The following is a 21,486-nucleotide window of genomic DNA, read 5'->3' as shown; positions in this document are numbered from 1 at the left end:
CCGAGAACACTTTAAATACCTCAGCATCCGCTCACTTTTCGGCAAACGTGGAACTTTCACGTTTCAGCTCCACACCCAAATGAGGACGCGGGAGTTCAGGAGAATTTTACAAGTAAAACTTTATTGGAATGATACTCATGTTGCAAAATATTACACTTCGTATTTTTATGTCACCGTTTCCGTGACTTTAGACGCTTCTCTTTGCAGTGTGTGTATATGTGTGTGTGTATAGTATGTCTGTGGCGGGGGTTAATATGGTTTATATTGGGGTCTCATTTCCCTAAAAAGTGCGACAGTATGTACCAGCATTGTGCCTGCATGGAGAGGAAGTTGTATCACTGCAAAAACATCGAGGAGACACATAATAATATTGTATTATAACTTCAAACATTTTGTCCATGATGATATATTCAACATTAAACCTGACATGGAGGAAATACAGCGAATGTGAAACCTCAACAAGTGATGTAAACAGTTTATTAATAATAATAATAATAATGGTTTTTAAATTAACCAGTAAGCCAGCTGATGACTACAACTAGGCTTACAGCTTGCAGCTCTTTCCACCATTTATCTGCCACTATGATTTTGGCGTCAGATTCATTGATAAAATCTGGAGTTTTTCAGCTGGTTAATCTGCCTCAGTGAAAAAGAAGGGGAAACATTAATACAGGAGAGACATGTCGGATCCATGTTAGTTGCCTTGTAAGTGACTCATTTCTCTGTGAAGCCCCAGGTTTACTGTGGCAGTTGGTTTGTGGTCATTTAACTTTACTTTTGGGACTATGCCACACACAAGCACAATATCCAGTAGCCTTAAAAGTGACCCAGCATTATTGTCCTAGTCCATTTATTCTTGAAATGCTGTCTCCTGTTTCAGTTGATATCTCTTTCTCTCTGTTAAATAAACTAATAAAAGGAAATTAAATACACCACATCACCCGTGTAATTCTGACAGGCCTTGCAGAGTCCCAAACAGCCTGCGTTACAAACTGTACATTTATGCAGAATTTAAAGGATGTGGGAGATGTAGGACTTTGTTTTTTGGAGCTTGACCCATGCAAGGCACTAATAAGATAACGCAGCCTCTGATGCAAGTTTACTAAACAGTAAAGCTGAATCACCGGAGTGGTCCTTTAAGACCTTCAGCTGACACTGTGCTTCTGTGATGCACATTCTCAAATTGATCTTTTTTTTAAACAAATTACCACACTGTAAATCTGGGGTCACGCACAGAGTGGGAAAAGAGTGTTGATCGAATAAATAAGTAAATATGGCAAGTGGACAATTAGCTGTGGGGGCTATTGTTCCATATTACAAATGATAGACACAAACCATTACACATAACAAATGTGTATCCTGGAGAAAATGCTTGAGATATATATATATATATATATATATATATATATATATATATTTTTTTTTTTGCTATCTGAACTGTTTCAGACTCGAGGGAAGTATGTGAATTTATATTATCCAGTTTATAACGATGGGAGAAAAACCAAAGCGCCTGTATAAATCAAATTAGGAAACCATCATTATTGTGGCACATTAAATTACAGCAATAAAGAAGGCATTTTGATGTCTGAAACGAACATCAGTGTCACTTTGTTTTATCTCATAAATTGTGAATGAACAAATCCTACAGTAACGACCCTCTCTGGCCATTGCTGAAATATTCTGTGACCATAGCTCAGGAGCCAAGGAGACACTGAATACCAAAAGTGCTATTTGTTGTATTCTTCAAATCAGCAGGTTGTATACCATGCGCTATGATTATTTTTCTCTCTTCTCGGTATTAGCTCGATTCACCGCCAGAAGCTCTAGCTTTCACTAACTTGTTAAATGGAGTGCCAGTCATCTTTACATCATCACCAACACACAAAAAACAAAACGAAACAAAAACTGTGCATGTTTAAAACACATAAACAGTAACAGAGCTGCTGTCACATATAAGACTGTCACATAGAGTGTGGTCCTACTTTACAAGTGATAAGAAGAAAGGGATGGGTAATAAGATGAGGTGAACATGAATACATATTTCCATTGAAGACCATAAAAGCGCACTATCCAAACTGCCATCAGTGACTGGTCAAAATGCTCTGAAGGCCACCAGCCGGAAGCAGTTCAAGGTAGTTTGCCTCAAGCGGTCTCTTTCAGTTGGAGTAATCAAGGGCCAAAGGCTTGATTCAGTAAGCAGAATCACTGTGGCCATTACGTAAACTCTGAGCCGAGACAGGAAGTGCTTTCATGAAAACAAAGTTGTCGAGTCAGTTAGCAAAATCAAATCTTCTGGAAGGGCAAACTGTGGAAGACGCTAACCAAAAGTCTGAATATTCCCTTTTGTTTCTCTTAATTTGAACCAGAACTTTAAATTCCCAAATCCATATCACAGATTTACCTGCTGATCCTAACACTGTATGTTAATAAAATGTCTATTAAGTGATATGTTCAAACCTGAGATACCATTACGTTACAGTGTTTCTTTAAAACACCCTTAAAAACAGAGTTAATTCCATCCCCTTACTCGTATTTCCTTGTTTGTTAGCGTGACATGATATCATTGGAGCCACTAGTATCTAATAACATTTAGAATGGAGTACCGTAGATATGCACTAATTCTAACAATGATAAGAACGGTAGATGGATAGTTACACAGTAAACGTAACTGACTTTTTTTCCCCTTAAAACATCATCTGTCTCTCGATGAAATTTATTTTGCACACACAATGCATTCATTTTTTTTGTTTTTTTTTGTTGGCCCATCAAGCCTTAAGTTATGTCGTGTGTCTATGATATGAAAGGGTAAAAGTTTAAATTCTGAAGGAAAAATTGAGATAAAACTGCAAAATGTAAAGTCATCCAAGCTGAAAGTACATATGTGTGCAAGACCTATTAAACCTGCTACTTACATGCCCTTCCTGCTTAAAAAAAAAAACAAAGAGCATGTTAGCCAGTTGTCGGTTAAAATTTAAGAAACTTTTGTCCAGACTGAGACCTAAACTTGCACAAAACTCATTAGTCTTCATGTAATGACTAAGAGGCTGGACTAGATCAGCACAGACAGGCTGATTTCTCTTTGCTGCGGTGTGAATATGACTAAAAGATGGATTTAAAAAAAGGAAAAGGAAAAGGGAAGATCTCGGGTGAAAATGTGTAGAGGCAACTCCAAATTAGTTGGATTCTCAACACCCATGAAGCACACCTTCATTATAAAGGGATCCATAAATAAGACAGAATAATAAATAAAACACAACAAAAACACAACAGAAAAGGCAACACTGCTGGTTATCAGTCTCCTTGCTCTTTTTTCCTTCTCTATCCGATTTTTCCTCTTTGTAGCTGGTGCTTGTGATTGGACAGGAGACAGTACTTTCTCCTTATGTCTCCCACTTGACCAGCCTACCTTTGACTCTCCCTATTTCCTTCTTTCTTCCTCTCTTGCTCTCTAACTCTAGAACTCAGCAAACTCCTTGGCACATTTCTCAGTGAAGGAGACGCGAATCTCCTCCTCCTCGTAGTCGTCGAAGTTGCTGGTGTCGCCTGGTCCTTTGAACTTGGGGATGAAGGGAGCTTCCACCTAAAGTCACATAAAGGAAACTATTATAAAACAAACTGAAGGGAAGAAAAGTCTCACATGCCACACAGTACACTCACCAAAACATACCTTTTTCTGGTAAATGGCAATCCAGTCAGTTGTTGCAAACCACTTGTGTCCCTTGATATCATTGACCCCATTTTTGAGGTTTCCATAACGTTTTGTGAGATCCACCTTAAAATAACACAAACATATTTTTCTCACGGTCACGTTAAAGAAAAAATAAATGTAACCTAAACGTCTGAATGCCTGCGGTATTTGCTCTCACCTGTAACAGGTTCCTTAGGAGGTCTTTCAGGTCTGAACTGAAGTGAGACGGGAAACGAACCTAAGGGCAGAGCACAAAATGAGGATTGAACCAGTGATAACTTCATGTAGTGATGAGATTCAGGCTCTCGGGTTCGTTATCTTCTGTAGTGAAGCACTGGTAGATTCTTATAATACAATGACATGGCTCTATGTAGTTCTGGGAAAAACTAAGTACATCATATGAATCAGTAGCTTGTAGAAGAACCTTTTCCAGCAATAACTTCCAGTAATTGTCTTGAGAGACTTCCCAGACTTCTCACATTGTTGTGGAGGATTTTTAGCCCACTCTTCTTTACAATGGTTGCTTCGGTTCATTGAAGCTTGCTGGCGTGCATTTGTGCACAGCTCTCGAGTTCCAGCTACAGTAATTCAATCAGGTTTAAGTATGGACTTTGACTAGGCCGTTGAACCTTCTGTTTTAGATTTGCTCGTGTGTGTGAGATGACTTTCTCGTTGGTCAACCAAGCTTCCTTTGTCGGAAAAATGGTGTCACATTTGACTCTACAGGGAGTGCAAAATTATTAGGCAAATGAGTATTTTGTCCACATCATCCTCTTCATGCATGTTGTCCTACTCCAAGCTGTATAGGCTCGAAAGCCTACTACCAATTAAGCATATTAGGTGATGTGCATCTCTGTAATGAGAAGGGGTGTGGTCTAATGACATCAACACCCTATATCAGGTGTTATTATTAGGCAACGTCCTTTCCTTTGGCAAAATGGGTCAAAAGAAGGACTTGACAGGCTCAGAAAAGTCAAAAATAGTGAGATATCTTGCAGAGGGATGCAGCAGTCTCAAAATTGCAAAGCTTCTGAAGCGTGATCATCGAACAATCAAGCGTTTCATTCAAAATAGTCAACAGGGTCGCAAGAAGCGTGTGGAAAAACCAAGGCGCAAAATAACTGCCCATGAACTGAGAAAAGTCAAGCGTGCAGCTGCCAAGATGCCACTTGCCACCAGTTTGGCCATATTTCAGAGCTGCAACATCACTGGAGTGCCCAAAAGCACAAGGTGTGCAATACTCAGAGACATGGCCAAGGTAAGAAAGGCTGAAAGACGACCACCACTGAACAAGACACACAAGCTGAAACGTCAAGACTGGGCCAAGAAATATCTCAAGACTGATTTTTCTAAGGTTTTATGGACTGATGAAATGAGAGTGAGTCTTGATGGGCCAGATGGATGGGCCTGTGGCTGGATTGGTAAAGGGCAGAGAGCTCCAGTCCGACTCAGACGCCAGCGAGGTGGAGTACTGGTTTGGGCTGGTATCATCAAAGATGAGCTTGTGGGGCCTTTTCGGGTTGAGGATGGAGTCAAGCTCAACTCCCAGTCCTACTGCCAGTTCCTGGAAGACACCTTCTTCAAGCAGTGGTACAGGAAGAAGTCTGCATCCTTCAAGAAAAACATGATTTTCATGCAGGACAATGCTCCATCACACGCGTCCAAGTACTCCACAGCGTGGCTGGCAAGAAAGGGTATAAAAGAAGAAAAACTAATGACATGGCCTCCTTGTTCACCTGATCTGAACCCCATTGAGAACCTGTGGTCCATCATCAAATGTGAGATTTACAAGGAGGGAAAACAGTACACCTCTCTGAACAGTGTCTGGGAGGCTGTGGTTGCTGCTGCACGCAATGTTGATGGTGAACAGATCAAAACACTGACAGAATCCATGGATGGCAGGCTTTTGAGTGTCCTTGCAAAGAAAGGTGGCTATATTGGTCGCTGATTTGTTTTTGTTTTGTTTTTGAATGTCAGAAATGTATATTTGTGAATGTGGAGATGTTATATTGGTTTCACTGGTAAAAATAAATAATTGAAATGGGTATATATTTGTTTTTTGTTAAGTTGCCTAAAATAGCTAAAACTAAAAACAAACTAAAAACTACTTCCAAAAACATTCAGCTTTGATATTAATGAGTTTTTTGGGTTCATTGAGAACATGGATGTTGTTCAATAATAAAATTATTCCTCAAAAATACAACTTGCCTAATAATTCTGCACTCCCTGTAGAATAAGCACACAATAACAGAAAAATAAAACACATCACCCCTCCACAGAGTTGATTAATGGTTTGAGGTGTACGTGCTATTATGCTGTGTCTGGTTTTCTCCAAACGTGTAGCTGTGCATGTATGGCCAAACTTGTCCGCTTTGTTCTTATGTGTCTAAAAGTCTGTACTCACAACAACATTTCACGCACAGATTTATCAATGTTTTCGTAGGTTTGTATTTTACATAATTAGAAGTCCTTCAGACTGTGTGCATGAACAAATGAGGGCATGACATAGGTCTTTAAAATGAGTATTACTACTTCTACTATACCACTGCTACTTATTATTATTTTTATTTTTTTTTCAGTCATCATTTACAGTTGACCGTAAGGCCCCATATACTCAGAATTACAATTAAATAAATAAATAAAAACCCCTCAAAATAAAACATGTGTAAACATAACTTCAATCATTGTCTGATGTCATAACTTATCTTCTAATATTCTCTTTTTTGACACTATAACACAGATGATGGAGAATTTTGAGGCGTATTTTTGTTTTCTTTGTTTTTATTGCCATGCGTTTCTTATCTGGGTTTGACAGATCATGTGGTCCATGTCCTCCACCTAATTTCTTCTTTTTCCTGTAGTTTGTCTTTTTCATATCAACTGATCCACAGTGACTAGCTCAGGGGAGATAAAGGTGGACAGCTTTCATGTTGCGAGAGAAAAACCTAAATGTTCCTTGTCCACACATAAATGCAGATATATAGATTTAAAAAATTTTCACCCTCAAAGGTATTTTTCAAAAGCTGTTTTCAGTGGTTCAAACTACCACACAGTTAAGTTAAGTTAAGTTAAGTTTACTAAAATACTCATATACAAGCGAACATAACTTTGGATCTGCATGATGTCAAAAGATAGCAGATAGTCTCAGTATGGTTACCTCAGGTACAGTGAACATGATGCTATTCAAATTCTTTGTGTGAGGTGGACAGCCAGTCAGAGGAAAGATGAATTAAAGAGAGGGTGGCTTCAAAGGAGGCAGAGCCAAAATAGCTTAGTTCAGACAGTGGATGAACTGAGGTGCTGTATCAATGGTTGTTATAAAATACATAAGGATTATTTTGGAATCTGAATCATGCAACACAACTCTATTAAAGTCCAAATATAAAATTATGGAACTGGAAACGATCACAATACTCCCCTTATAAATATACAAGAAATAAATAAAGGAAATATGCTCCTCTTACATCCTCCCTGATCAGATTTATTATGCTGGATCAAGGCTCTAACTGCCAGGTTCTCTAATATGATGGCGTAAAAAATTGCTGCTTTTTACACATCTGGAAACAACAATGTGGGTGGAACAAATACAATGCAAACCACAGAGTATTTTCAGAGACCAACAAAGGAAAAACATGGCTGAACAGATCAAAACAGATGCTTCTACTTGGTCCGTGTTTCTATGGTAAAAACACATTTTTTGAAACTACACCATACCCACTCTACCACAAAAAAAAAGAAAAAAGAAAAAAACATTGCCCAAAACTCTTTCAGGATTAACCTAAAACTGAAATTTAAATACAAAGTAAACTAAAATACATTTTTACAACAAAAAAACAACCTAATATCACATCATGAGTCATGTTCTCTTGTGTAAAGCATTAAATATTAGCACAAAATGCTAATCAGACAGTCAAACTCACCTTCCCTGAAACAATCTTTTCATAGATCTGAATGGGCTGATCAGCAAAGAAAGGCGGGTACCCTGCTGCCATCTCGTAGACGAGTACACCCAATGCCCACCAGTCTACTGCTTTGTTATACCCCTGGTGGATGTAGCGGGGGGCATGACAAGGATGGAGTAACGGAAGAAGAAAGAAAAAACATTAAGTTAATTTAAGATAAAATATAAAATGATGCAGTAAATGTATATTTCATCATATGTCTGTAATGAATTGTGTACACGGGTAATATCAACAAATGCACCAATTCCCCAGACAAAAAAAAAAAACCCACAGAAAATAAATGATGAACTATCTCGATAGTCTGTTATTTACAGTAAAATTACAAATCAATAAAGTGGCTTGTTTTATTCCACATAATTAATTGTCAACTCAGTATCTCCAGATTATAAAGTGTTATATAAAGCTGCACACAGTAAGGATGCATTCACAGCCTGTTAGCCTTAGTTACTGTCAGTTACTGGACAGCTTGTGTCTACACGTGTCTGTATCATAGTTAGTACACATGGTTGGAGTACTTGGACCAAACCTTTAAAAGGTCCACTCACACTACACTCGAGGTCCCAAATGAATTCCTATATACATGGTCTCAGAGACTCAATTTTATTCAATCCTTATTCCAATCTAACTACATATTAGCTTTCCAAGATATCTTACACTCAATATGTTTTCCTAATGCAAAGTGCAGATATGTACTGCTACAATGTTCGACGTTCACATTAAGCATAGCCAAACTTTTAAAATAATAAGGCTTCAGACAGCTTTCAACACCCAGTTTCTGGCACTCTGTTTAAGCTTGTGGATCTGCATGATGACAAAGACACCAAGAGTGGTCATCTCAGATACTCAGCTTTTGCCTGAGCACATAAGCCCCACCCACCTGCTATTCAAATCATTCATTTGTGAGTTGACTTAAAGCGAGGGTGGCCTCAAAGGGAGAGGAGTGAAAACTTGTTTCAGTCACAGTGGAGGAACTGAGGGGCTGCACCAAGTCCCAGAATAAGACAAATGATTACCTCGAACTGTGAATCATGCAAAACTACAATAATAAAATCCCCAAAAAATAAAAATACAGAGCATGAAATAAAGAGAATAGCTCCATTTTAATAATGATATGTCAGTTTTCGATAATGATATGTTCACTTCTTGTTGTGAGGAGTATCTTGGGATGCCTTTGAGACAAAAAGCTTGTCTGTTAAGACTAAATTTGGTGACTTGTGGTACATTTTATTATATACACTGGATTTAATAATTGCTTTAATGACTTTTCCTGTCTGATTGTAAACATTTATTTGTAAGTCATTCAGTCATTTGGCGGAAACCTCACTTACATTATAGTTTGGATTTATTGGAATTAAAAGTTTAGCCACATTATTTAGTATTGTTTATAATATTGGGCACTACCATTCAACACCATTTGGATGAACTACTTTATATAATTATTTGTGTAACATTTAAAAGTTGCTTATTTAAAGCCTCCACCCATCTCTGACAGCAATTTTTGATCCTACCTTCAACTGTTGGGAAAAAAAATGAGGAATGTGAATGTGGCAGTCTTCCAGTGACCTGAGCTACAGAGAGCACAGTGAAAATACTCTCCCATCATTTTGGTGTTTAAGAAAGAGAAACTTGAACCTGCTTGTCACTCACAGAGTCTATAGATTACAACCCACCAGGGTTACAAAGCCCATAAATGTCTATATATATACAAACTGCAGCACTTCAAATGTTCTTTTAATACTTATTGCACAATTTTAAAGTTGCTGGCACGTAAGCTTCCCAAAGCCTGGCACCTAATGAGGATGCTGCCAGTCTGTGCAAACAACAATATTCTTAATGAGTTTTGTCATCAGTGTTTTGCTAACATATGTCAAACACTGAAGAGACCTGTGTGTTCTCTACTCAGGTGTACACAACTTCTCATCTGTGTGCACACACATTCATAGAGCATCTGGGGTGGGACTGATACAGACAGATGGGCATGTTTTTGTGTCACAATGCTCCCAGTATCTTAAAGCGTATATGCACATGTAGAGTGAACCGCAATTTGCTTGTCAAAAGTACTGCTAAAACATGTCCTGCTAGGATTATTTATATGACTGTATATTACTGCAGATTATTCGTGTGATCAGCTTTAAATTCACAGGGGTGTAACGCTGGTATTATAGTTTGCAAGTAAGCAAAGTAAGCTATTGGACCTTCACATATTATCACATGATTTTTAGGACTTGTCCTGAAAGAAAAACCAACAGTTATGCATTTGTCTTCCAGTTGGACTCCAAGCAAACTGTAAAAATGTATAATAGAAACAATCTTTCCTATGAGGTACCTACAGCTATCCACAAGTGAATATAATCCTAGCCTTAAAAAACGAAGAAGCCTCTACCCCAAGCTTAAAGTTAGTTCAGCTGGCTGCCAAGCGCACCTTGCTGAGAATGATCTCTGGAGCCAGATATTCTGGGGTGCCACACAGTGTCCAGGTCCGGCCCTTCACACGTTTGGCAAAGCCAAAATCTGTAACCTAAGAGGGGACAAAGAACAATGACAACGACAGTGAGTAAAAAAAAAGAATAAAAAAGAAAAAAAAAGAAAAAAAAGAAAATTCAAATAGGCTAAGTAACACCACATGAAAGGCAGCAAGAAAGAGAGGCACTAAAAACAGCCGCATCAAGGGAAATTGTCACCAGCTGTTATGCAACAGTTCGCCACTAGAGGGTGGTACACCAGCACACACAGACGATTCCAGAGTGAAGAACACCTTTGTAAGGTTAACGAATCTCACACTGAAAATAAATGTCCTCATATCTGTTGAGCTGTACGTGGCATAAAATATTCTAATTTTGAGCTCTAGAAAACTCTTACTGTGATGATAGTTTTAAAATATTTAAGTAAAAAGATGTTAGATAAATGGAATAAAACAGATGGATTAATGTGTGCTAAAAAAATTACTGTCAGTTGCAGACATAATAAATATGGAACACAAATTCATCAGCACGGTCTGTGAAGGATAAATAATTAACAGTAAGTTTGTTACCTGTATGTAGCCCTGTTGGTCTATGAGCAGGTTTTCAGGTTTCAGGTCTCTGTAGATCAGGTCCAAAGCATGGAGATACTCAAAGGTCAGAACGATTTGAGCAGCGTAAAACCGAGCGTGAGGCTCACTGCACATAAACACAACGAGACAAAAGGGGATCTGTTTGGTGATCGAATAGCAGAGATGACTTGAGTCTAGCATAGAGATGAGAAGAGCTGAAAATACTGCCGTAGGTTAGGAGACATGATAGAAGAAAGAATACTGAATGGGAATTAATACATGGAAAAGATGTAGGCAAGCAATACTCTACATTATACTATAATCTGAAATAGCATGACATTTGTTTGCTGCTTTGGGATAAGCCAGATCATCTTGCAACTTTGGATTAAGCTGTTAATTAAGTTATAATGTCATGTAACTCTAGACATGGATAGTATAATAATTCTTCTGGGGAAAAAAGGTTTTTAAATCTTATATTGCGACACAGTATCCAAACTTTTCTAGAGTTGTTGTGCTTTGTGCCTATGTAGAATACAAGATAACAGAAATGCTTTCAAAGTCCACTGTTTACTCTTGTAGCAATCCACAAAATGCTTCTGGATATAAACTTTATTCAAACACTGACCTAAATCTGCCAATTCTCCGTAGATGGGAAAACATCTCGCCACCTGGCACATACTCCATCACCATGTAGAGGTTAGTGTTGTCCTGCAGAAAGGAGGACGAAGGTTAGTGGCACTCACACAAACACACAAAAGCATGCCCATGTATGGATGCACTTCAGGTACACACATATACAGGAGTTAAAACTCAATTACGTGAGCTAAAAAAGAGAAGAGCAATTTCACCAGTTACCAAATTGTTTAATCTAGCTGGTATTTTGCTAGTTAGCATTAACTGACTATTATTTATAGTATTGCCATATAAATAATAAAGTACTTTAACCCAGGAACATTACTGAAGGCCTGGTTTGTATATTGTGTGTTGTTTATATCACAGTTTTGCAAGATATAAGTAGTGTAACCGACTAACACAAATCACACTGCGTATGTTTTGTTCTTGTTGACTCTTCCTCCTGTGTGTAGGACAACACACGTGGACTGGAATATTCTGTTAATAGGTTTATTTAAGGTGTCTAGGATAGTCAATCCCTGGCTTTCCAGGAGCATCTAAACAGCTTAACCTGAATAAGGCATTAATTGGAGTATAGCCATCAGCAGGATTAGTCTGTGCACGTCCATGTCACACGCTCATGTGACATCTAAAGCCAACTTCACCATGTACTTACATACAACTCAACAGGACTGACAGTGGTGATGGAAGGGGTAGTAGACTGAAAGATTAATGCACTATAAATTATTTAATTTTAATCATTAAAACAATCAGAGTTGGTGCTCAATTTTCAAAAATATTACAAATAGGCTTCTCATCTGCTGGCCAAAGATACTTGTAAACACTTCCAAGAGGTCTTTAAAAACATGCAGACTTAATGTGACCACTTAGTTCATAGTTTGAATAAATAAAGCAAATTATTTTTTGAATTAACTAATTTGTGTGTGAGTAACCAAACCATCATCGGATCTGTAACAAATTTTAGCCATTTTCTGCTTATTATTGTTTCAGAATCATTTTAAGTACAGGTATGCATAACACATGTTAAATAAAGCACTGACCATTGCCAGCAGTGACCAAAGTAACAACTAGCAGTTGAAAATAGTATTTAGTGGCAAGTTAGTAACTTCAGGAGTTGGTTGAGACCAGCACAAAGATGGATATATATTAATCAGGCAGCTAAGAAACAGCTTCGAATGGATCATAACATTTGTCTGTGGCTTTTTAATGAATTAATATGCGAAACTTTGCTAAAGAGTTCTTTTATTGTTATTTTAATTGTGTGAGAAATTAAGCAGTCACTCGCTGTCATCAAACAACCACAGGCATGTGTGCTCTCACACACCTAAAATAATCCATACCTTGAATGAGTACTCTAACCGCACCAGAAAAGGGAAGCTGACAGCCTGAAGAATCCTCTTCTCATTTAGAGTGTGCTCTATCTGCTTGAGCTTGACCACCTGAAAGGCAGAGAGAGACAGAAAGAAGAAGGAGAGAGAGAGTGAGAGAGAGACATTTTACCCAGTAAGACAAGAGTGTGAAATTTAAGGCAAATATGAAACTAGCAATTTTCATTTAAATACATATCTGTTAAGACATCTCTCACAGGTTGAAGTAATATGCTGCCTATGGCCCAATCATCACAATATTTGAGTGTTTTTGCAATTGGAGGATTATAACATGGGTGTCTGTGGCACCATTACTGGAAAAAATGCTGTATTAAGTTACTGATAATGAAAACCGAACATTTCCTACTGCTGCATCTTCCCATTAAAACCATTTAACTTTTGAAAAATGAGCTTGCTTTTATTATGAAGTATCAGCTGGAAATGCATTGTGTTTGTTACTGTTATCATTCATTAAAAATGGATCAACAAAACAATATAACTGACATATTTCTTTGACAGCAGATCAGTTTGAGATACTGCAGAAAGTAATGGAACAAGAAGCAACAGCCAGAGTGAGCTGTAAGATGAAGCGCTGCAGGCAAAAGACTGCACACCTCCAACAAACTTCTTTCACTGTACCCTTCTGCTGACATTCAAAATCATATCTCAGCTGCTCACCAAATGATAAAAAGACTCTTACTTATTACATTACTTCTTTATGAAAAGACAGTAGTATTACTGTCTCCAAAATTGTGTAACTTTAACAAACAGACACTCCAGGTACAGCAAGACATCTGTGGCATTTACGAAAACAACCTGAAGTCCGTATTCTCAAGATTTTCCTCCATAATTAAGACTATAGGCCAGTGTGCTATTGTGCCATGTCTTTGAACTTTAAAATAACTATGAAACGTGTTGGGGTTTCATGGGAAATCAGCTTAGAGTTAGAAGTAGTTTAGATGAAAGGAGGTTGCAAGGCGGATAGTGCAAAATTTAACAGGAAACAAGAGTTTGTGGCAGATTTTTGGCTGGGAAGACTTATGAACATATTCTACATCACCAGTTACAACAAGGCTGCATCGGTAGGGTGGCAGCACCTGGTTAAAATAGTATTCTCTTTTAAACCTCACTTGGTATGCCACTTGGGCCTCTCTGGCGAGACCAATCACAGATACTCCACTTCCACCACTTCCATCTGTAACAGACCAATCACTTCAAGGACACAGGCTCGCCCGACCCCCTTTATAATAGGTCCTGGCCCCACACCAGGCATTCTTGCCTTCTTCCCTGTGAAGATCATTAGAGCTTAACCAGTGATCCTGGACCAAGGTTATCCACTTAACAGTTTACAGATCCAGTTGTGAAAGGTATTCCCTGAACGTTTCTGGTTTCAGGATTACTAACATAAATATTTTATTTAATTATATTTTAATTATGTCAGTATATTTTTCTAGTAAGCAGTCGTCGTGTTGTTGCAATTCTGCACCTTATCAAGTCAGCACATCAAGTGAGCTTGTGCTTGTATAGCTATTTGCTAGCTGTCCAAGCTGAAAATTGGTGCCTATGGGTGCCACTGCATTCTCTGGTAGTGGTAAATGGTAGTGGTAGCAAGGTTAGGGACGTTGCTTTTGCTGGTTGAATATCTGAGGGAACCCCCCCCAACCCCTCTGAATCACTTATGTGGGTGTCAAACATGCAAAGGCGTCACATGGGCAGACAGAATCCTGGAGTCGCATTTGCAAGTGCCCAGGGCCGCAAAAGCCGATCCCTGTCTTTCTGACACTGCAGCGAAGCTGAGCAACATACCCAGCTCAGGTTGCACTTGCTGGGGGGATATGATCAAAGACCCCAAGGCTGAACTTACTCCTTTTTTAATCAGCTCCTCAACTCCAAGGAGGAAGAAGATGAGGATGAGTTAAAAAGTATCTTCTGATGATAATGATGACGATGAGGAGGATGTCATTTTCCCTCCTATCCAGGCATTGTGGCCATTTTCCATCTTCCCCATAAGGTCACGCTTATATATATATATATGATATGCAAGCATGTAATAGCCAGTGTCCCAGGAGGTGTCCTCTCTGCAGATGGATATGAGATGTCATCTGAGTCCCAGTCACAATTTCTCTAAATATCTGGTAGCTATGTCTCACTGGAGTGACCCAAAATTGTTCATAACCAGTATCCTCTTATGTATGGTGGTTATGAGGAAACAGATGCTTGATTGAAAGGTTAGAAGGCTGTTTTTGAGGGGAGGGCTGTCAGAGGTACCTGGCCCCAGAGACTCATATAAATTAGCAAGAGCTGATGGCAATTTTCTAAACTGAGGCACAAAGGCAAGTTTAGGCCTTCAGGGATTTTTTGGTATCTTGCCATAGTTCCTGTTTGCAGTCCCTTCCCTTGCCTTTGTGCCGAGGTTTAGGGAATCTAGCTTAGCTTTTCATTAGGGCTGTGACACTAGATGGTGGAGGCTATAGTGATGGCATGATTACCAGTGCAACCAGCATTCACCAGCATCCACATTCTACCAGAGAAATGGCTTCCTTGTGGGGCCTTGTTAAGGGTGTTTCTGTGGATTACATCTTTGTTATTGCTAGTTGGGCTTCCACACATTTTTTAATTTGTACTGTTCTGATGTAACTGCGTCCTCACTTGCATGCTCAGGCCTTAATGAGGCCTGCTAGCTGAACGTTGGGGTTGGTGTGAGGTGTCGGCCTTCGAGGTGCTATTGGCAGGAGAGCATGCAATTTGGGAGTGAGCTACATTTCCAATAGTGCGATACCAAGTAAAGCTTAAAAGGCAATGTTTGTTTACCAGGGTAACCCCAGTTCTCTGAAAACTGAGGGAGTTATTTCATCGCATTGCCCTATTTGCATGTGCAAAAATGGCTTGTGTGGGGCCAGAGGCTATTTTTAAAATGGTTTGGGGACCCTATGTCCTTGAAGTGATTTGGTCTGTCTTAGATAGATGCGATGGTAGTTTAGCTTCTGTGAAAGTATTGGGTTTACCCTGGGAGATGACCCTGTGGACCAAAAACTCCATCTAAATTGTTTACTAAAGTTAATTTTCAGTACAACAATATGGTGCTATGTATGCAGAGGCAATAAATAAATAAAAGTATAATGCCCACCTCCCTGAAACAAGTGCAACATAGACTTTTTTGTGAAAACAGCCATAGCAAAACAACACCATCGTGTTCATGTACATTCATTCTCTCACTCTCTCAGGCATGTGTTCTGTCAGTAGTACTTGCAGAAGACTGTAAATTCATGGATTACCTTCATGTCCCTACTGATGTAAAAATTATTTTGCCAGTACTTTAGTACAGCATGACAGATAGATAGATATAGATATTCATTCTGATTTTGATCTTGCTAAAATCTCAGTGTTTTATCAATAAGATGATAATTAAATGGTAAATGGTCTGTATTTGTATAGCACTTTACTTGGTCCTAAGGACCCCAAAGCGCTTTACACTATACACAATCATCCACCCATTCACACACACATTCACACACTTTAAGCCATAATATAATTATATTGTGGATTAATTATCATCTTATTCACAGATTAAGTCAAAAATTTATTTTAACTGAATATTAAAATTACTCTGGTGTTATCCACGTAAAGACAACCTCTGCTCTGTGACTGTAACTAATCCCTGCTTTCAGCACAAGTGGGTTCAGATAATAATTTCACCTGTATTTGAAGGGCCTTTAACAAAATGCATAAAAGAATAAAATCTTCCGAGTGCAGTATTCACATCAATTACATTTCTGTTTTCTGTGGGAAGACTAACTAAAAAATGGATGGGAGCGCATTTAAACACCCCAATCCCTCTGTGATTCTGGTGACCCCTGACCCAGACTGACCTTCTGCTTGTTGAGGATCTTCATCGCATAATGTTGTCCCGTTTCTCTGTGCTTCACCAGCATAACACGACCAAATGAGCCCGTGCCCAGGGTTTTCAACCTCTCAAACTGCTCCAGGCAAGCAGTGTTCTGAACAGACAAAACAAAAACGGTTAGCTGATTTTTGTGAAAATGGGATATTTAGGGTCATGTTGCTGGTAGCGAGTTTTTATTTTCAGCTACTCGTGTGCTCACATTTATCACTAATTCTTGTATTTTCATGGTATATATTCTTTGCACATGTCATAAACAAATATGCAATAGATAATATATATAAATTAATATATTTGGTATGTATGGTTTATAATTTCTTAATAGAAAGTAATACACATGTGCATACAGGATACAGTGTAAATTTGAAGAACAATAAAGAAAAAACTTTTACTCATGTTTGTGGTACCTGAACTGTTTCTCAGGCTCAGATGGTCCCAGAAACTTATTTATCATAAATAATTGATGTTTTCCTACATAGAATCAAATCATGCTTAACACTCATATATTTTTAGATACTGTCATAGACGGTTTTGCATACATATGTGATAAATATTGGTTTAGGCTTAGATATTCAGCTTTATCTCAAAAGTCAAAACAAAAATATTGCCTTCACTGCAATTTTTATACCCAGTGCCATAGTTTGAGCTGCTCAAGTGTAATTGGATCATTGCTACATAACCCGTTTCACTGACAGCTGTGGGTTGTTTCTTCATTACTTCTTCCGAAGTAGAATAAAAAATAAAAACGTTTTGAAGATGATTTCAAGTGTGGTACATGCATTTGGGAGCTATGAACCCACAACATGTGTTTGAAAGAGCTCTCATTTCAAGTGAAACAAGCTATCCTTGAGATCCATTTAAAAAAAATGCAGTACTGGTGAGCTTTGCTCAGTATTACAGTATTGCAATGGGCCCTTTTATCATTGTGTTAATTTGTTCATTTGACAATCTGAAAATAATAAATAAAACTGAATAAAAATTCAGTATATTTTTTAACCCCAAATTCATCATTTAGCTTCAATAAGCTTAAATAAATACAAAAAAAAAATAAGCCAGTGTCCCAAAACATACGGAGAAAATTATATACTGTATAAATTAAAACAATGTTGATACAGATTTATGTATATTTAATGGTTTAATTAATGTCTATGAAGAATATTAGGTGATCTAAAACAAGTGAATTAAAAAAAACAACAACACACACACACACACACACATAGCTTTAGGGTTGATACAGTTGACATTGCCCTGGGGATATTTTCTAACTTTCTTACTCATACTGCATACAATATGAAATATGTATACTGAATATAAATTTGCAGCATTAAATATTACAAAACATATGGAGTTGTTTTATGTCACAGTTTACTTGAAACAGTAACTTGCATTTTAAAAACAGTCAGACAGTAGCATCATCACTAACCAATAGCCAATAAATAATAAAACTGATGCTATTTACAAACAAATGTATTTATACCGCCATCTGTATATATTAAAATTATAATTTTCAGTGATTTGCATAAAGTGATAGCTGGTAATACTGAACAAATAAACAATAAAGACATGAAACAAGTGAAATTTCAGTAGCTATGATTGGCATTTTCAAAAACAGCCGCCCACACAGAAGTAATGTATATATTTCTTTGGCCATACAGAATTGGGAGTGAAAATTCTGTTTTTCTAACATGCAAACAAAGTTAGGATTAAAGTACAAACAATAAATCCTGTGTATCATACTTCTGAAGCTTAGTGGGCAGACTTAGTACACACACTAACCTGTGCAGGATTCTCCCACTTTTTGAGGAAGTCCTCTTTGGCTTTAGCAAGGAATTCCTTGACTGTGGAAAAAACACACACCAGTGTTTACATAAGAAAGGCTTTAGTGGGGCATCTGTGTGTATACAGAAAGTGAAAAAACATCAAAATAAAGAAACAGAACACCTACTTTATTGTCTGAAGTCAACAGCACAGAGTCTGACTAAAAATTGTTAATTAAATCAAATTTTATTCATATCCATCGTAAAACCACCTGCTCATAACTATTACTCACAAAGACCCAGTGGCTACATGGATGATTTGTCAGTGTGTAGAAAGTTTTGAGACGTAAACTGATCGTCTTATCTGTCTGTAAGGTAATTCAGGCTGTTGGGATTTTTCTAAATGTACAGCAATTAGTCCAGATGGCTGATAGTCTGAAAACTACATGCAGAATATTCTCAAGTGCAAAAAAAATACCTGAACTTGAAATCTCATCAACAAGTATACTCATTTAAAAGCTTAAATCCCAGGACACATTTCAAAACACTTGTTGACCTACCGGTATTAACTATCAACACTTTCCCTTCTCACCTTCACTAAAAGTGTCAGCTGCTCAGTGACCGGTATGCATTTATACCAAGTAGCTATGTCATATACTTAGATGTCTTGATTTAAATGTCAAGCATTTAAGCCTTTTGGAATAACTGTTTCTTTGATTTTCTTAAAAAGAAATCCATCACAGTATTCAGATTTACTCCAGTTTGTGACACATACATAACTAAATAAACCTTTACATATCATTTCCTAGTAAATTGCTATTTCAAAAATGATGAATTTAAAAACAAACACAAAAGTATAACCCCAGACATGAGCACACTCATCCTTCTATATTTGGACTTACAGTACAGCAGACAATCAGACTAACTCAGTGTCAATCTGCAAACCTTAAGGGGGTTCACCAAACAAAATAGCCCCCACACTTTCAGCAGCATCTCTTTCCAGAGACAACAGGCACTGTGCGTTTGGGAAATATCTGACACATAGCTTGTTGTGATCTCGCCAAGATTTGAGTACAAGAGGATGTGAAGTTGCCAAGATTCTTGCAGCTTACAATAGCTGTTGGTTGTTTTGCACCTCGTGAAGTGATTTGGCTATGGAAACGGCACTACCACCTGCTTTATTATAAAGCAGCATCAACTGAATCCAAAGAAAAAGCTCTGTTCAAAGCGGAATACTACTACCGAGCACCTATTCATCTGTCTCTATATTATGAGGTTAGTTAATTGAAATGTAGCTGCCTAATTTGGGTTCTTGAAAGCTATCCTGACACAGGCTTATTTAAGGACTGAGCAGGATGAGTGGATCTTTTTAAATCAGACAGCAGAAATAGGCCGCTGCATGGAATGTTAACTGAAGCTAACATAGCCGCTGTGTCACACCGTCTCTGGTGATTTCGTGAGTCTGGAACAGAGCAATGTGTTATGTGTAGCGTACAGGCGACGGTACCCACCGCTTTCCATCTCGCTGCCCTTCCTGGCCGTGGGCGCGTTGCCCATGATGACAACCTGTCAACGGGCGATCCGTGGCTTTTTGGCCGCCCTGCAGCCTTCTCAAGCCGATCTAATCTCGATTAGGTCTGTTCGGTATTTTCTAAATCCAAAAGCACCAAGCGTTAACTCCGAGGTCTTGGTCTTTAATAGCCTGGCAGCTGCTGATGCGGTGCCAGGGCGAGACGAGATGGTAAAGCGGGCTCACTCACTCCTCAGTCATCAGCAACCGGCAATTGATATATAGTTCAAATCCACGGGGAGGATACCTTTGAGGTATCTCGGTCGTTGGGGCTTCACTGGACCGTAAGGCCGAGCTCGGCGCAGATGGCCTGAACACGGAGGATCCAGTCTTCGCCTGTCCCTCCTTGCAGCCCCCGCCGAACGAGCCCCCCCGGCTCCCCACCTCTCCCCAGCCTAAAGAAAAACGACACCAGAGGCGGGGACGCGATATTCTCAGCCCAAGAGCCGCCACTTTTTGTTACCAAACCCAGCTTTTAAAAATTAAACCTCGGCGGGGTCCGACGACGACGGGAATTCACCCAAATCAACATTGGCCCCCCGTAGCCTCGGAGACGAGCGAGATGACGGAACTACAGTCGACTGAACGTCCCGCCTACTAGCCAGAACCGGTTTTTGATTGACAGCTGCAACCAGCCCGCGGATTGGCAACCTATGTATGCCGGTATCCCACGGAAGGCACTGATTGGCTCTTCGCAATCCATCAAGAGCAGCACCATCCTACCGCCCTACACAAAGCGAGTGAGGGGAACGTCACCGATTATTTTCCTCCCGACGACATACCCGCCCACTTTTCCTGGTTTCCGTCCTCCATTGGCTAGATGAGGGCGAACCGTGGGAATCTCGGCGAATGTGAAGATGTCCATTGGCTCTGAGTAACGATTGGCAGGTAGAAAAAAAAACCCCTCTTCAGCCCCCCACTCCCACCGCCACCAAGCGACTGATACACGTTTGGCCAAGTGACGTCAACCGCGAGCTATTTTTAGAAATGTTGGTCAGAATTTAACGCACGCGCGGCGCGGTCGGGCTGGCAGGACTTCTAAACATTTCGCAGACCGTCGTGCGTTAAATGATGTGTATTTAGTGAGAAATAATATTAGGAAACAAGACGGTCTTTCTAAACACTCAGAGAGATACCGTCTCTCTGAATATTTTACAGTCACCGAAACCCTCCAACAGCCTCCTTCAACACAGCACATCCACCCCAGCACCTAGAACACCTGCAGGCTTAGCCTAGCATATGACCGAGAGTCCTTTTATGAACGGGACCTTCAAAAGGCTCGGTTTCACATGGATTTGCATCTGAATATCTAATTTCAATAACAAATTTCACCTTATGCTGGTAATTAAAAAAAAAACAAAAAAACTTATGGTATGAAAAAAAAACATCCATTCTATGAATACGAGATCTCTCAGCTGTTGCAGGGTTTGACACCATCATTTGGTCTCACAGGACACCACCACGGTTATGTAAAACGGACTCAAAAACCAAATCACTAATTCTGCTAATACTTGGTTGTAACTTACATATCACAGTCCCCCCACACCGTACAGAGTGCTGTTAAAGGACAATTGAAG

General features: G+C 39.0%; 1 protein-coding gene across 1 annotated transcript; it reads right to left on the bottom strand.

Moving 5' to 3' along the window:
* Positions 1-101: 101 nt before the first annotated feature.
* prkacab (protein kinase, cAMP-dependent, catalytic, alpha-b) lies at positions 102-20,526 on the bottom strand. Its single transcript, XM_080879949.1, has 11 exons — positions 19,851-20,526; positions 18,359-18,420; positions 16,551-16,679; positions 12,655-12,753; positions 11,307-11,389; positions 10,682-10,808; positions 10,073-10,168; positions 7,609-7,731; positions 3,867-3,926; positions 3,668-3,772; positions 102-3,580 (listed from the first exon to the last, which is right to left on the bottom strand). Exons 1-11 carry the CDS (start codon positions 19,894-19,896, stop codon positions 3,455-3,457), a joined length of 1,056 nt encoding a protein of 351 aa, XP_080736075.1. The 5' UTR covers positions 19,897-20,526; the 3' UTR covers positions 102-3,454.
* Between the last annotated feature and the right edge of the window lie 960 nt (positions 20,527-21,486).

This window comes from Rhamphochromis sp. 'chilingali', assembly GCF_963969265.1.
Source record: "Rhamphochromis sp. 'chilingali' genome assembly, chromosome: 4".
Taxonomy (NCBI): Eukaryota; Metazoa; Chordata; class Actinopteri; order Cichliformes; family Cichlidae; genus Rhamphochromis; species Rhamphochromis sp. 'chilingali'.
The sequence above is the reverse complement of the archived record's forward strand: the minus strand, read 5'-3'. Positions and strand labels throughout refer to the sequence as shown.